Raw genomic sequence first — 14,171 nt, 5'->3', positions numbered from 1 at the left:
CCTTTCTTTTGACAAACTTTTATAGATTATTTTATGTAATTTCACTTTGCGAATCTGTGCTTTTTTCCTACTGATGATAAAATGTTAGCAAGGAGAATAATCATAAGATTTTCACCTACTCAGAGATGAATATGGAAACTTGATGGAATCAATAAATAAAAGAGATGATTTCTGAAATATAAAAGCATTGGTTTATACAGAATTCTATCATTAAATAAGCTGTATCGATGCTGTATAATTTTTTAAAAGATGATTACTTGCTGCATTAAAATCACATTAAGAGCTATATTCTAACAGGCCTGTCTGAGGATTGTCTGACTCTCTAGGTCTAGAGAATTGTAAATTAGCATAACTGACTAGCGTTCAGTCATTTTACAAATCTGTAAAAGTGGTAAGATGCAATAATGTTATTTTCTGTCCACCTAAAGAAGATACCACAATTTTTGGGTTTTATTAACCTAAAAGATATTAACTAGTTTTTATGGTAATTTGGTCTATGAGTTTTAATCCCAAATATTGTTAGATCAATAATAATGGATATTCATATTGCTTGCTTGGAAAAACCACAACGCAGAGAAGTGGGATGGGGCAGAAATTTGCATTTATCACGCAGTGACCATATGGTAGGGATTGTACTAGTCTCTGTACGTTTTATTTAATTGTCAAAGCTACTCTGTGAGATAGCTGTTAATTCTAATTTTTAAAAAGTGGAAATAAATGTCAGAAAGGTTAAGTAACTTGCTCTGAGGTGATATAACTAACCATTTTGGAGACAGGATTTAAATCTGTAATTCTAACGCTTGTGCTATTTCCACTATCCATACTATATGTGCTTAAATAATCCAAGTGCTGTTTGAATCATAAAATAAAAAATAAGTAATCAATTTATAATCCACATTTTTTTTAATTTGACTGTATTTTACTATATAAACTTATGAAAACTGGTAACAAATACATTATAAGTTCCTTGTAGGTAGGACACATAGTTGTTTTGTTCACTACTTGATCCTTAGTGCCCATATAGGCAACATGCAAAGAATCGTATTTTGAATGCATGAATGAATGAGGCAATCAATTAATCTATATAAGGAAATTCTTCATTAGGATTAATATTAATGGTCTTGAAATTTAGAAAAATAACCCTACAATATTTAATAAAGCATTCTTGATTACCAGCATAAAGGAGCTTTACACAGAATATTTTCACAGGCATAACATCCTATTCAACATGTTGAGCCATTGTATCTATTGTACATGTGTTACTGCAGGTAAGATCATCCCTGTTATAACCAGCATAAAGACAGAAGAGTAATCTATTGTATTGTGGAGCAGCAGGATATTTACATTTTAGCCTTACTCATACAACTCATTCAAATATAAACAGAAAGAAACGAAAAATAGAGCTGAAAGATATTTTTTTCTAAAAGTGATTTTAGGCTTACGCCTCCCAAAGCAGAAAAGTCCAAAAAGAAGGAAACTGGAATTGCTTTTTTAAAAGAAGAACTCACGAAAAGATCTCAGAAACCTCACTGAGATGTAGTTATAGGGAGAGAAATTATGATACCACATCATAGCAATTTTGCACAGGACAAATCGGTACCATTTCATTACATGGTAAATTTGTGAGGTTTTTTTTCTTCTATTAGAAAAAACGAATGTTCCTTAATTCATATACAGATTTGATTTCTGAAAACATGCAATTCTCGAGTCAGAGGTTTAACCAGAACAATAAAAAAATTATGCGTTGGACAGAAATCAAGGTTTGCATGGAAATGATCTGTTAGTGTCTATGGGTTGCAGCCACTAAACTGAAGTGCAGCACAATCCATTTGATCACTGGGCATCCTGCTGATTATACCAACTACAGAATCAATTTTGCCACATGGACATTCTTTAGATGGTCCAAATCATCAGTTTCCCATCAAACTTGGAACTTGTGGCTAAGGCTTTCCTATGTTATCAGTTAATGAGGAGGTAAACATATTCTTTTAAAAGGCACTCGGCTCCCCCACTTTTTTTTTTTCAAGTTTCATCAGAAGATCACTGGTGTTTTAATTGCGTGTACATTTTACTTTGCTTTTTATCTTTAAAAGCCATCACTTTTGGAGATGGGTGCCCTTCTTCTTTCACCACCGGGCTATCTTTCTATTATCATGCCAGTGTTTATTTAGCTTTCCAGGGACTTCAACCTCACTTCCCACAAAATCTACTGAGCAGTGGCTATGTGAGAGCATGAAGCAAGGGTATGTAATTCCCAGGATGTTTCTTTTTGTTTTTTCTATCCTCTTTGAAATGTTTTAGCTTAAAGTCCTACGTGATCAAAGACTTTTACATTAAAGTGAAAGGAGCAAAGAACAGGACAGAAGTTCAGATCTACTTTAATTTTCCATTGGATTCCATCCACTGAGAAAAGAGTTCAGTTGCCTTCCGGATGCAAGGAGCATGGTTCAGGTGACAGGCCAGCTTTAAGAGGGCAGTGCGGAGCATCCTGTCCCAGACGGAGCCCTCGTCGCTCCAGCTTTGCGCGTCAATCACTGGCTTAAAATACCGGAGAAGGTAATGCTGCAGAAAGCATAAGATGGTTTACAGAGAGGCTAAATTTAGTTCTTAACACAGCTCTTACCCATCTAAAGGCTCAACTCCAAACTATCTACATGAACCTTTTCCCAAAATACAGAACTACTTATTCATCATTACATTTGTCTTCTCTTTTTCTGGTCCCAACCCACCATATTTAAGAAACAGAGTTAGATTCTCCATTAAAACTATGATTTAATTTCTTCTCTGAGAGGGGACTATCAGTTGATATAAGATAAAATCACCTTAGTAAGAATGTTTTGCTCGTGATCCTGGGAGGGCTGTTAGGATGGTGACGACAAGGAGCGAGGGGCATCCAACCCTTAGGTACTGCGGTGTTAACTGTGCTATCAGCCAGTTTCCTCAGCTTCGCGAACATTTAACCCCAAGAGCACACAAAACAGACCACCGATACTCCAGATTCTGTGTATTTACTTAATGAGTTTTTTTTTTTTTAAGTAACACAAACCTTGAGGTTTTCAGTGACATCTGAAATATTCCTTCTCTCCATCATGTGATAAAACGATTCTAAGTATTCCAGACCTTTGAGAATAGCAAGGACGTTTGTTTCATGTTGGAGATAGTGAGTGAGGTCGAGGGCTTTGTCTAACGTCAACCTTCCAGCACTGAGGTATAAAACAAATGTTGTGCACATTTTAGAGTTCTTAATATTCTTAATATTAACTATGTCATACAGAGCATAAACAGAAGTTTATTATAGCCACACCATTTGATGTCAATATTAGCTCTGCCACTCACTAGCTGTGTGATATTGGGCAAATTATCTAACCTCTCTGGGCCTACCTTGCCTCCCCTATACAACGGGGAGCATAATAGTATCTTCTTCTTTTGTAAGGATTAAATAAGTTAATACATGTAAAGCACTAAGAATAATACCTAGTACACAGTAAAAGCTTTATAAATGAAATAAATATTAGCTAATATTAAGTAACAAATAATATCAAAGTTTTCTTTTATGTCATTCTCTAATTATTTAATTTCTGGCTTTGAATTATTTCTCCAAGTGAATTTGGAACTTTGAGGACAGGTACCAGGTCTTTTCCTTTTTTGATGTCCCTCCTAGAGCCTAACACAGAAGCAGCACTTGTTGTGAGTGGGACAATACAAATATTTCCATCTTTTTTTTCAAGAATCTAGATTCTAAAGTTATATATCTTCTCTACATTTTCTTTTAATGAGAAAAACAAACAAAACTATTATTCTGAATACCAAAATGTTAGGGTCTCTTCTGTAGAGGAAATAAACCATTGTAATGTCACTTTTGTAAACTAGTTCTCATATGTGCTTTTGAGAGGACCTGTGTCCCCTCGTGGTCTATAAATCATTCTTGCCAGCATCTGATTCCATATTAAGCTAATAGTTTGATATACAAACAGATTCCAGAACAAAGGATGTGTCTGTTGAATTTTTCATTAACATAATGTCCTACTTCCTTTGGGTTTTAAAACTTTTAAGTTCTTATCTAAAAAGAGGGAACTAAAACTAGAAGTGAAATAAAAAAGAACCAACTTTTGTTGTGACTTTACTCTTCTCAAATACAATGACATACTGCTTTAAACAGACTTATGGAAAAATTTCCAAAAATTTTGTCTGAAGACAGAAGGCTAGACCATATGCTCTATGATTCTATGATCTGCTGTATTTTTTAAAACACAAATCGACAAAATATCACTATTCCTTCTCACATGTGTAAGTATCATAATACACAGTGCAGTTAATACCTTGGAGAACCAGCAACAGGAAGAAAGTGGACATTATATTCTATGGTCACAATTTAAAAAAGAATGTAACACATAAAATTGATCCTGTTTTTCTTTTTGGCTGAGCCTAATTTGTTTGTTAATAAAACAAATGCCATTATTAGAAAACTTCATGCTTGCCTACTTTAAAAAAATTTAATCTCAATATTCATTTAAAAGGGATTCCTTTTCTTTTTAAATAGTTATTGTTTAATACAAATCCAGCTCCTCACCACTTGCCCTCTGCTTCAATCAATGCACAAAATATAATCTGGATGTTTGTTTACCTTAAAGACAAAACATATATATAAGGGTATACTTCAGGCTAATAGGAAAAATCTATATCTACTCTTTGTAAACAGTTTTAGCTAAATGATACCTTTGTGAAATAAAACCATATTCCTATGGAACCAATTTGGGGCTTACTTTTAAGGTGTGGGACTAACAGAAACAAATAGTTTTTCTGTAAGGAAATTAAAGTTGTCACTTTAATTCCACTCAGTTCAGTTCAGACGGGATCCAAGTCTTAAATTATATTTAATAAGTATGAAAATATAACTAAAATAAATATCCATTCCTGGGTCAAATTTTGTCTGCAAGCTAAATGTAATCACTGATTACTCCCTTTAACTCTTAAATAGATATTTCATAGAGCAAAGAAGGAAGAAATATATATTATCAATGGAGTTTAGCGAAGTAAAAATATTTAGACTGCTGATGAGAGTTTTAAATTGTTAACTTATACAATTACTTTCATTATAAAAGTAATATAAATGAAATACAAAACAATTGGAGATTAAAGAAGAGGAGGAAAATACTCATAATTTCAGTACCCTGTACATTCACTAATAGCATTTTGGAATATTTCCTTCTGTTTTTGTGTGTTTTTTTTATTTCACATTTAGCCTTTTTCCTATGAAGTTGAAAACATAATAATACACAAACTCTCATTATTTCAAATGTATTTTCTAAACTTCACATTATTTGAAATGTATTTTTCTATGTTATCACCTTCTCTTCCTATTCAACACATCACCTTTTAAACCATTTATGCTAGATCATACTTATAATGCTAACCGCTGACATTTATTGAGTGGGGGTATTGTGCTTAGTGCTTTACTGCCTTATCTTAGGCAGTCCTCAAAACAACCTGTGTGACAGACATTATTATTTAAAACTGGAGTTTTAAAGACTAGAAAAGTTTTAAAAACTAGAAACTTTAGGCTGAAAACGGTCAAATAACTTGCCCAAAGTCAAACAGCAAGTGAAGAGGTAGTACCTGAATTCACCTGTTTTACACCAAAAATTGTAATCTTAATTAATTTCATTAACCTGTCCATCTAGTGAGGAAAAGGTCATCGTATTTCCACTGATACATCAAGAACTATAGTGTCCTTCCGCTAAATTTAGGCTACCCAGAAATTTATAGGCTAGAAACAGCAAAAAGGACTTTGAAACTACTTGTAAGATGAGCTTTCATTTGCTGAACTGTCAATATTCTTCATTATTTCTAGTCTTAAATTTTTAATCCACCTTTTCTTCAATCTGTGAGTTTCTCCGTTGAGCAGACATACCTCCTTCAACTAACAGTAGCCCACTTCTCAGCTAGTCTATTATGCATCTACTCAGATGGTGGATGGTGTTTTTCTCAGTGTAGCTTCCAGTATGCTATGATACCATGTTGTTCCTGAGACTATGGGGCTGAGGATTAAACACTGAATGGTCTCCCTTTTCTAACTGGGGAATTCAGTTGTAGGGAGAAGCTTTGCCTGAGAGATGTCCTGCTGGTTACTTTCACTCAAGATGACCTAAATAAGTACCTGAAAGGAAATAATATGTCACACTGAATAAAGTATGTTACAGTAATTCTCAGAAGAGGGAAAGCTTACAATGTACCATACTCCACCTGATCCCCATTTTTTGCCCCCGTTGGTGATACTGTGACCCAATTATTCTACATATTATTCTGTTGATGATAAATGGAAAAGGAAAGACAACACTTTGTCTTTCCGGGGAAATCTAAAGAGGAATAAACATCGGCAGCTAATTCTTTCTTCATTTCCCTAACAATTTCAAATTGATTTCTTCAATCTGAGCAAAGTAATGAATAAATTATGTACTAGGCTAACAACTTATTTAAAATTGTATAGGTTAAGACTATATAGTTTTTGTTCAGCAGATTACAAAGGTATTCGGTGAAACAGCAAGTTACTAGCATAAAAAAATTTTAAATCTGGGGTCAAAAGCTTAAATACCTAGAGGTTCCACCCTAAGTGAGTGAAGAAAGCCACTCATGTGTACCATCTGGGACTTTGGCACATGGGAGAGTGCAGGCCTGGCCTAAGTGGGGCATCTTTCCACTACACCCTCCTCTGTGGTTACCCTGTGGGAACGAAGATTCAAAGTTGCCAAATCTTTTCATTTTTAAAATGTATTTATTTTTTAATTTTTTTTTCAGTTATAGTTGACGTTCAATATTATTTTATATTAGTTTCGGGTGTACAGCATAGTGGTTAGACATTTATATAATTTATGCAGTGATCCCCTGGATTAGTCTAGTACCCACCTGACACTATACATAGTTATTACCATATTATTGACTACATTCTCTATGTTGTACTTTACATCCCCATGGCTACTGGGGGATGTAACTGCAAAACTGGGGGATGTAAGTTGCAAAACTACCAGTTTTGCAACTACCACTTTGTATTTTTTAATCCCTTCACCTTTTAAAGAGATTCCAGAAGTCAGGATATTTACATGAAATTCTTCACATTTTAAAATGTTGGATTATATTTTTAAACACTACATGGGTCAAAATACTTTATCAGTGAGTAGGCTTCGGCCTAGTGGCCAGTATTTGGCCTCCGTTCCGATCCCTATCAAAGGAATGTTTGATTTTGAAATCTAGCATATCTGGTTATATGTCAGTTTTTGCCTGTGAAATCAAATGAAAGTCTACATTACCTTACTAGCTGAAAAGCATCATGAATCAGATCTATTCTGTCCTTAGATCTGAGAAGTGTGTGGTTCTGAGTCAATTGTGTAATTAGTTGGTCCCATCCATGCCCTTCATAGTGAACGATGTAATAGCCATTTGAGTCCACATTGAATTTCACCCAACTGGTCTTTTCAGGTAAAACCAGAGTATCTAAGGGAACAAAATTGGCATAGGCATTTCATTATCAACATACACACCAAGAACATCTCCAAAAATGTTAGTTTCCATATTATCATTAATAAAAGAACATATTTAATTTGAGAATTGAAGCACCTGTTTGGCAAATCAGTTCATTACCTGTTTTTGATTTTAAAATGTATCTGTGAATCCCATTAGAGGAACTTGTGGAGTAGGTCAGTGGGATGTGCCAAAGGTACCTATGATAGAAAGTAAAGACTGTTACAGATTAAATTAACGTCCATTTCAATTTTCACAGGCTCAAGTAAGCTGTAAAAGGCACCTCATCACCCATCCTTCACACTATCAGTGGTCTTATAAATTTTATAGGCCAATACTAGCGTATCTTTGGGTATGTAAAAATTCTTGCACGATGATTATGAAGCTGCAGCAGTATATACCTAATTGAACTCTGTCACAGCTATCTGTGCCATTTGTTGTCTAAATCTCATACCACAGTAAGTTCTGTTGATTGTTTTCTTTTAAGAGAAAAAAATTCAATCTTCCTTTCACATATCCAAAAACTCTGACAGCCTGACACTAATTCAAATAACTGAAACAAAGCTGTAGGAAAAAGCCTTAATAGGTATAGGTCTTATTCCAGTGATTTTCCGCTCATCCTTTTGTTCAATAAAGCTGCCCATATCCAGCCACCCCGCTGCTCAGTGACTGTGGGTAATTAGTCAGCAACAACACAGTCCAGGATCTGTAGGTCAGCCAAGTGCAGAGAGCGAAAAAGCAGAATGGATGGGAGCAAAAGGCCTCAGTTAGTTTTCAGTGGCCCTACTATGGGAAACAATAGAAATTGGTTATTTTTTTTTCTAACTTCCTAGCAGTTTGTAGAATTTATTTCCTCTATCACATCAAGCCATATTAGCTATAGTAATCTTGCACCTGTAAAATCATGTGCTTGAAAATACCAACAGCTGTAAAACAGAAAGGAGAATAACTGAGGATGTTCCTATTAGTCTTCAAAAAATACCAAAGGATGAAAGAAACAAGACTGTACACAGTCTCCACCTAGTAAAGGGTCAGACGGGATCGTCTATCTGCTAACCCACGAAGTACAGATAACTAACAAAGCAACTAAAATATTTACCCCAAAATGTAAAAATAGACACATAGATATTGCCAAGAATTAATGGTTTGAGATTCCTGGGTGGATCTTGGCTCTAAAGGGAAAGGGGTTTTTCCAGATAAACATATCTGGGAATAAAACAGAGGGAGAGTAGCATTTCATGCGTTTGGATAGGCCTGAATCAGGGAGTAATCATTTCATCATAGTAATCTGAAAACTGCCTTAGACAGAGGAAAAATACAGATGATTATAGATCTTTGTCATTCTGGGCCATCCACACTATTGAACGCTCTCATGACATTTTGATGTTATTAAACTCTGAGTCCTACTTTCCCAATAATGAACCAAACATTAAATGTTCCAGCTTGTGTTGCCAAGCTACAGATTGTCTAAGCTCTCTGAGGTTCAAACTTCAGAAGGACATACAAAAAAATGGAAAGAAAGATGTGTTTCACAGAGAGAAGTGGCATAAGAGTTGCTGTTGGATTGGAAATTGGTAACTGATGACACAAAAAGAGAAAACATTCTCTTTCTATATGTATATCCTGTGTGTTAAAGTCCTTGGATTTGCTTCTGATTCTCAGAAAAACTCTAGATTTGTCATTAGACAGCTAGATCCTTAGAAAAAATAAATAATACTTATAAGAACCAGTACAGATTCACTTTGATTATTTCATTTGAAGTTAACCTACTTCATCTTATTAATAGGGCTAAAAGAACAGAGAAATGTGAACGGTGTTGTGTTTCTTGCTTTCAGTAAAGCCTGTAACAAGTTTTCTCAGGATAGGCTGGTGAACAAGATGACAGTGTGGTTAATTGGATTTGCTTTCATTATTACCAAGAACATCAAGTTTTAGGATGTTACATTTGTAGTCGATTACTGAAAAACAAAAGACAACAGGAGGTCTTAGCATCTAATTTATCACATAAGGAATATCTTTTCTCTTCTGATAATTTGTATAGCTGTCATAAGACTCCCTAGGTGTAGGCCTAACACAATTCATTAGAGCCCAGAAAGCTAGTATTGAAAAGAGTCAGGGCATAGAATAATAGAAATATAACCGACTACCCTCTGCATCAGAACTGAGTTTCTAAAGGGGGCCTCAGAATTACTCAGAATGCAGCTGCCGAACAACACAGTCTGGGCCACCTGAACCCTCTTTCAATCTGTTATCAAGGCTAGTTTAGGCCTTTGATTCCTGCATAGAAATAGCATCCCACAGTTGCCAGAGAAGCTGAAAGAAAGCGAATGCAGTAACAAGCAAACTGAGATGAGATAAACTAGACCAACAGAAGAAAAGCAGCTACCCTTCCTGCAGGGCCCTCCATGAGGGGTCCTCTTTGAACACCCCCTTCAGAAAGCGCTCCTGTCGCAGTCTGAGGGAATGCCCTTCCTGGTTAACCACCACCAGTGGGATTCCTTTCTGCAGGGTCCAGGTAGTCATCATCTCTTTGACCTCCACATTCTGCCCGAGAAAGTTGAGCTGAAATGAAAAGTGACTGTAGTTAATTCGAGACAGAGGAGAGAAAACAGAGAGAGATGAGAAACTTAGGTTTCCTGGGATGCTAGAAACAAGGCAGGGGGAGGAGGACAGGTGGTCTCAGGCTGCAGTCTCAGGGCAGAGCAATGTGGGAAGCCAGTGGGGCAGCCCACCTCAGGGCTGCTCTCTGCAAGTTACCTGCAGGAGGGATGTATGTGGGAGCTTGAAGGTTAACATATGGCAGGAAAAGCCAAGAGGAAGGGCTTGAGACTGAAGCCTCTCTCCAGCTGCCTTTCAAAACAAAAAGAAAAAAAAAAAATACACCTCTCCATTTTAATAATGGTGGAATCCAAGAGGGTGGTTTAAAAGAGATACGTCTGTTTTTAAGGAAACTTTAAATATTACAACAGAACAACAGCATATCATTGTACGCATATTGAATGGAGAACAAAACCTCCAGCTTCCTAACTTCTAGTATGAGTTTCTGATCACTGGATGATGCTAAATCTTCCTTTAGAAACGGTAATTTATGGGATTAGCGTGACTCTTTCAAAAAAGAGTTTGCCTTTCTTTTTTTTTTTAATGATGACTTTCTTTTCTCTCTCCTAAAGTGCACCAATAACGTCTCAGCAATAAACAAAAAGACAGGGACTCAAGAAAGCCATTCACTCTATTTCCAAACTTACCAGCATATTTGGTTTGGCATTTTTCAGAGGCTAGCGGATGCCAATGCAGCAGAAACCACTCGGGAATTTGGAGCTGAGATATTTATAGTTAGCAGTGGACTTGTGGGAAAGTTGAATTGTAACAACAAAAATGTAGTAGTAACAGCATCATCCACCTAAATGGCCTGAACATTCCTTCTTCAATCAGCTTTGTTTCAAGGAAAATTGTAGAATCTCTCTTCCTCTCCAGTTATTTAAAGGCATGGCTGGGTTCCTCTACAGCCTAGGGTCAGGTGAGGGGCCAGATCTCTTTTCCTTTATACGTCTCCATATACTTACTGTGTTGCTTGTCATCTTGGAATCGGAATAACAAAATCCACCAGACGTAAAATCACCTTCTAAACAACTCTATAAGACAAGAATAAAAGAGCACTGCTATTTGGGCACTGACAGTTAGCTGAATATGCATATTAGACATGAATGCAGACATTTATTCGGATAGTTATATGAAAGTTTAATTCATCTAGACGTGATAATGAGCATAACAGTACATGAAATGGAAAAAAAAAGGGGGGGCATCTTCACAGTGACCATAGAAAACATACAAAATTACTTCATGAATTACTGTGCTCCTTAGCATGTCTAGATGAATTAAATTTTCATATATGTATTTCAAGTTTGCTAAAGAAGTTCAACATGGTGGCATAACTGTTTCAGGGATGAATCAATTTGTTGAATTTTCCTTTTGTTGCTTTCCTTTCCCCTGGGAAAGGTCCTGCTTTACTCTTTTAGTGTGCACGTTTCTCCTGCCCCTATTTAGCATTTAGGCAACTGTGTCTAGTGGTAACTTTTCCCTATCACATCACAAATGCCTTGACAGTGGGGGACATGCCTCTGCTTACCTGGCTATCCCCAGTGACTGCCACAGTAGCATATAATGGAGGCACAATACATTTTGAATTCAGAACTGATAATGAGACCTAAGAAAATCACCAACTTGGCAATCAATCCTGGAATAACCAGGAGTTAATGCTCTAACAGGAACTGTAGTTGGGGAAAAATGACATACACACTGTCTAAGGCTCTCAAGTGCTATTAAGTGACTTCATGAAAAACAACCACAAAGAATTCTTCTGATTTCCAACTTGCTACCGTATTTCCCCGAAAATAAGACCGGGTCTTATATTAAGGTTTGCTCCAAAAGATGCAATAGGGCTTATGCTCAGGGGATGTCCTCCTGAAAAATCATGCTAGGGCTTATTTTCTGGTTAGGTCTTATTTTCGGGGAAACACGGTATTGACATTACTATTAGAATTGACATATGTGACACAATACTGAGTAAGGTATTTTCAGGAATTTATAATTTTCATCCTATAGTTTCATTTGACATCAGAAGGGGGTCAACTGAATTTAAGACCTATAAGGGAAGGTTAGATAGGAGAATTTCCTGATAACTAGGAAGAAGGAGTGATATAATCGAAAGAATGAATACTGGATTTAGAATCAAAGGACAGATTTTAAGTACTGATTCCATTACTCATTTGGGTACAATCTTGAGCAAATCTCTCCCTTAGTGTTAATTTTCTCATCTATAAAAATGGCGTAAGAATGCCTACCTGACCTTCTTGATGCGGTTATAAGCATGACTTGACACAAGTTAACATAAGAGTGTTCAGAGTTGGCCTAAAAATGTCCTCTTATTGTTGGCCAAATTTCTCCTTTAATCCCCACTCCAGCCACTGCATAAAGACAGATTCTTCCTGGTTGAAGAAAGGCTAGGTTGATAGCTACACACACACACACACACACACACGCGCGCGCGCGCCCGTAGCCGAGGGAAAGGAGAGGGATGGGAGAGAAAAGCAATGTAAGGCTTATTGTTGAGAAGTTTGGGAGGAATTGTGGAGAGAGAACATCTGGATCTCCTGCAGGAGGTGACAGAAATGGGTAAGGAGCATTTTTATAAGTATTACTATGGACTCTGCATTTTTATGATTTTCAAGAAATGTGAGTAAAAGATTTGAGCTACCTCAAAAAGACTTTTAGTTACTTGACTTTGTTTCTTTGACTACAAAATTACATGTAAAGTACACCATGAGGGTCCAGACTCGACAAGGCCACAAAAAATTCAAATGAAATTTCTTTTTAAATTGTAATGTGCTATACAAATATTGAACAATACCATTGCTGCCCCTGGGACATAAGTGCTTATGAAAAGAGAGGACCTCTTCTGTCTAAAATGGCATAGGATCCTTCTACCTGGAAGCATGAGTTCTGCCAGCCCAATACTTCTATAAAAGATTATTTTCCTTGCAGTTGAAAATTTAAGAACATTTTCATAATTATTAGAATAGATTCATCAGAGTTTACTGTATATTTTCTGCTCTGTCTTACCTATTACACTCCATGAATCCCAATGACAAAGTGACCATGTGTTCTTTAATCAATCATTAGCTGTTTAGTAATCACAGTTATTGATTAGTATGCTAGTTCAATGGCATTAAAAAGCAAGAACAGCCACGATTCTTGCTCTTAAGCAAATTTTGTCATTATTATTATATCACTGTTATTATTGAACCATAAAAACCAATAAAAGAGAACGTCACTGTGTGGAACAGGTTCATCAATACACTTCTAGGTACACGGCAGAAAAACCAAGCAATGAGGGCTGAAGCAGTGTGTGAGGAGGAGGTGAAATCTCAGCTAGATCTCAAAAGATGGATAGTATTTGAATTCTTGGAAAGAAGAAAGGGCGTTTCAGGTCGCAGGAACACTAGAAACAAAGGCATGACAACATAGAGAGGGAGCAGGATATCTTCCTACGAGGGAGAATATGTGTCTCACTCAATAGAGAATACATGTTGGGAAGTAAAGTTGAACAAGTAGGGTTCAACCTTAAAATCTGGACAGATTAGGTGTTATATATAATAGGAACTAAAAAGCCATTAAAGATTTTGGGAAATGAGAGGATTAAAGTGTAGGATTAACCATAGAAGGGAAACCAAACAGAAGGAGATCAAGTAGCCAACCCCTATAACTAACCCAGTGTGGCATTCTGGTTTATTATGGTGCCAGAGAAAAAACGAAGGCACTGCCTTCTATGGACCCTGGCAGTGTGGCATATGGAATAAATATTTGTTGACTGACAGTCTAACTATTTATAAACCTTCATAATTAGCCTGTCACCTTATAGGCTTAACAACAGTCTACTGTAACCCAACATATGACTTACATTTGACAGACTGCTCCACAAATCATCATTCTTAGCATTCCTGAAGCTGAACTTCTTTAAGTAGTGAATAATTCCTTTCTGAAATTTCTCCTCACTCAGGAAATCCTTGAGCATATTCAAAATACAAGCTCCCTTAAAAAAAAAAAGAAAAAAGAAAGAAAGAACATAAAGGAAAAGGTACCTATGTTTTTAAAGGAAG

The 14,171-nt window shown here is 36.2% G+C and overlaps 1 protein-coding gene across 3 annotated transcripts in view; it reads right to left on the bottom strand.

Moving 5' to 3' along the window:
* Positions 1-14,171, bottom strand: part of ERAP2 (endoplasmic reticulum aminopeptidase 2) — a 45,853-nt gene that overhangs the window by 12,155 nt on the left and 19,527 nt on the right. For all 3 annotated transcript variants that reach the window (XR_004423550.1, XM_033110855.1, XM_033110853.1), the window contains exons 9-15: positions 13,973-14,104; positions 11,079-11,147; positions 9,902-10,077; positions 7,636-7,715; positions 7,305-7,488; positions 3,047-3,203; positions 2,378-2,562 (exon numbers count right to left, since the gene is read on the bottom strand). Coding sequence is in view for 2 of the 3 variants with exons in the window: in XM_033110855.1 (XP_032966746.1) it covers positions 2,378-2,562; positions 3,047-3,203; positions 7,305-7,488; positions 7,636-7,715; positions 9,902-10,077; positions 11,079-11,147; positions 13,973-14,104 (983 nt within the window). In the remaining variant the exon portion in view is untranslated. The remainder of the gene's footprint in view (positions 1-2,377; positions 2,563-3,046; positions 3,204-7,304; positions 7,489-7,635; positions 7,716-9,901; positions 10,078-11,078; positions 11,148-13,972; positions 14,105-14,171) is intronic.

This window comes from Rhinolophus ferrumequinum, chromosome 7, assembly GCF_004115265.2.
Source record: "Rhinolophus ferrumequinum isolate MPI-CBG mRhiFer1 chromosome 7, mRhiFer1_v1.p, whole genome shotgun sequence".
Taxonomy (NCBI): Eukaryota; Metazoa; Chordata; class Mammalia; order Chiroptera; family Rhinolophidae; genus Rhinolophus; species Rhinolophus ferrumequinum.
This window is presented reverse-complemented; position numbering and strand designations above follow the sequence as displayed.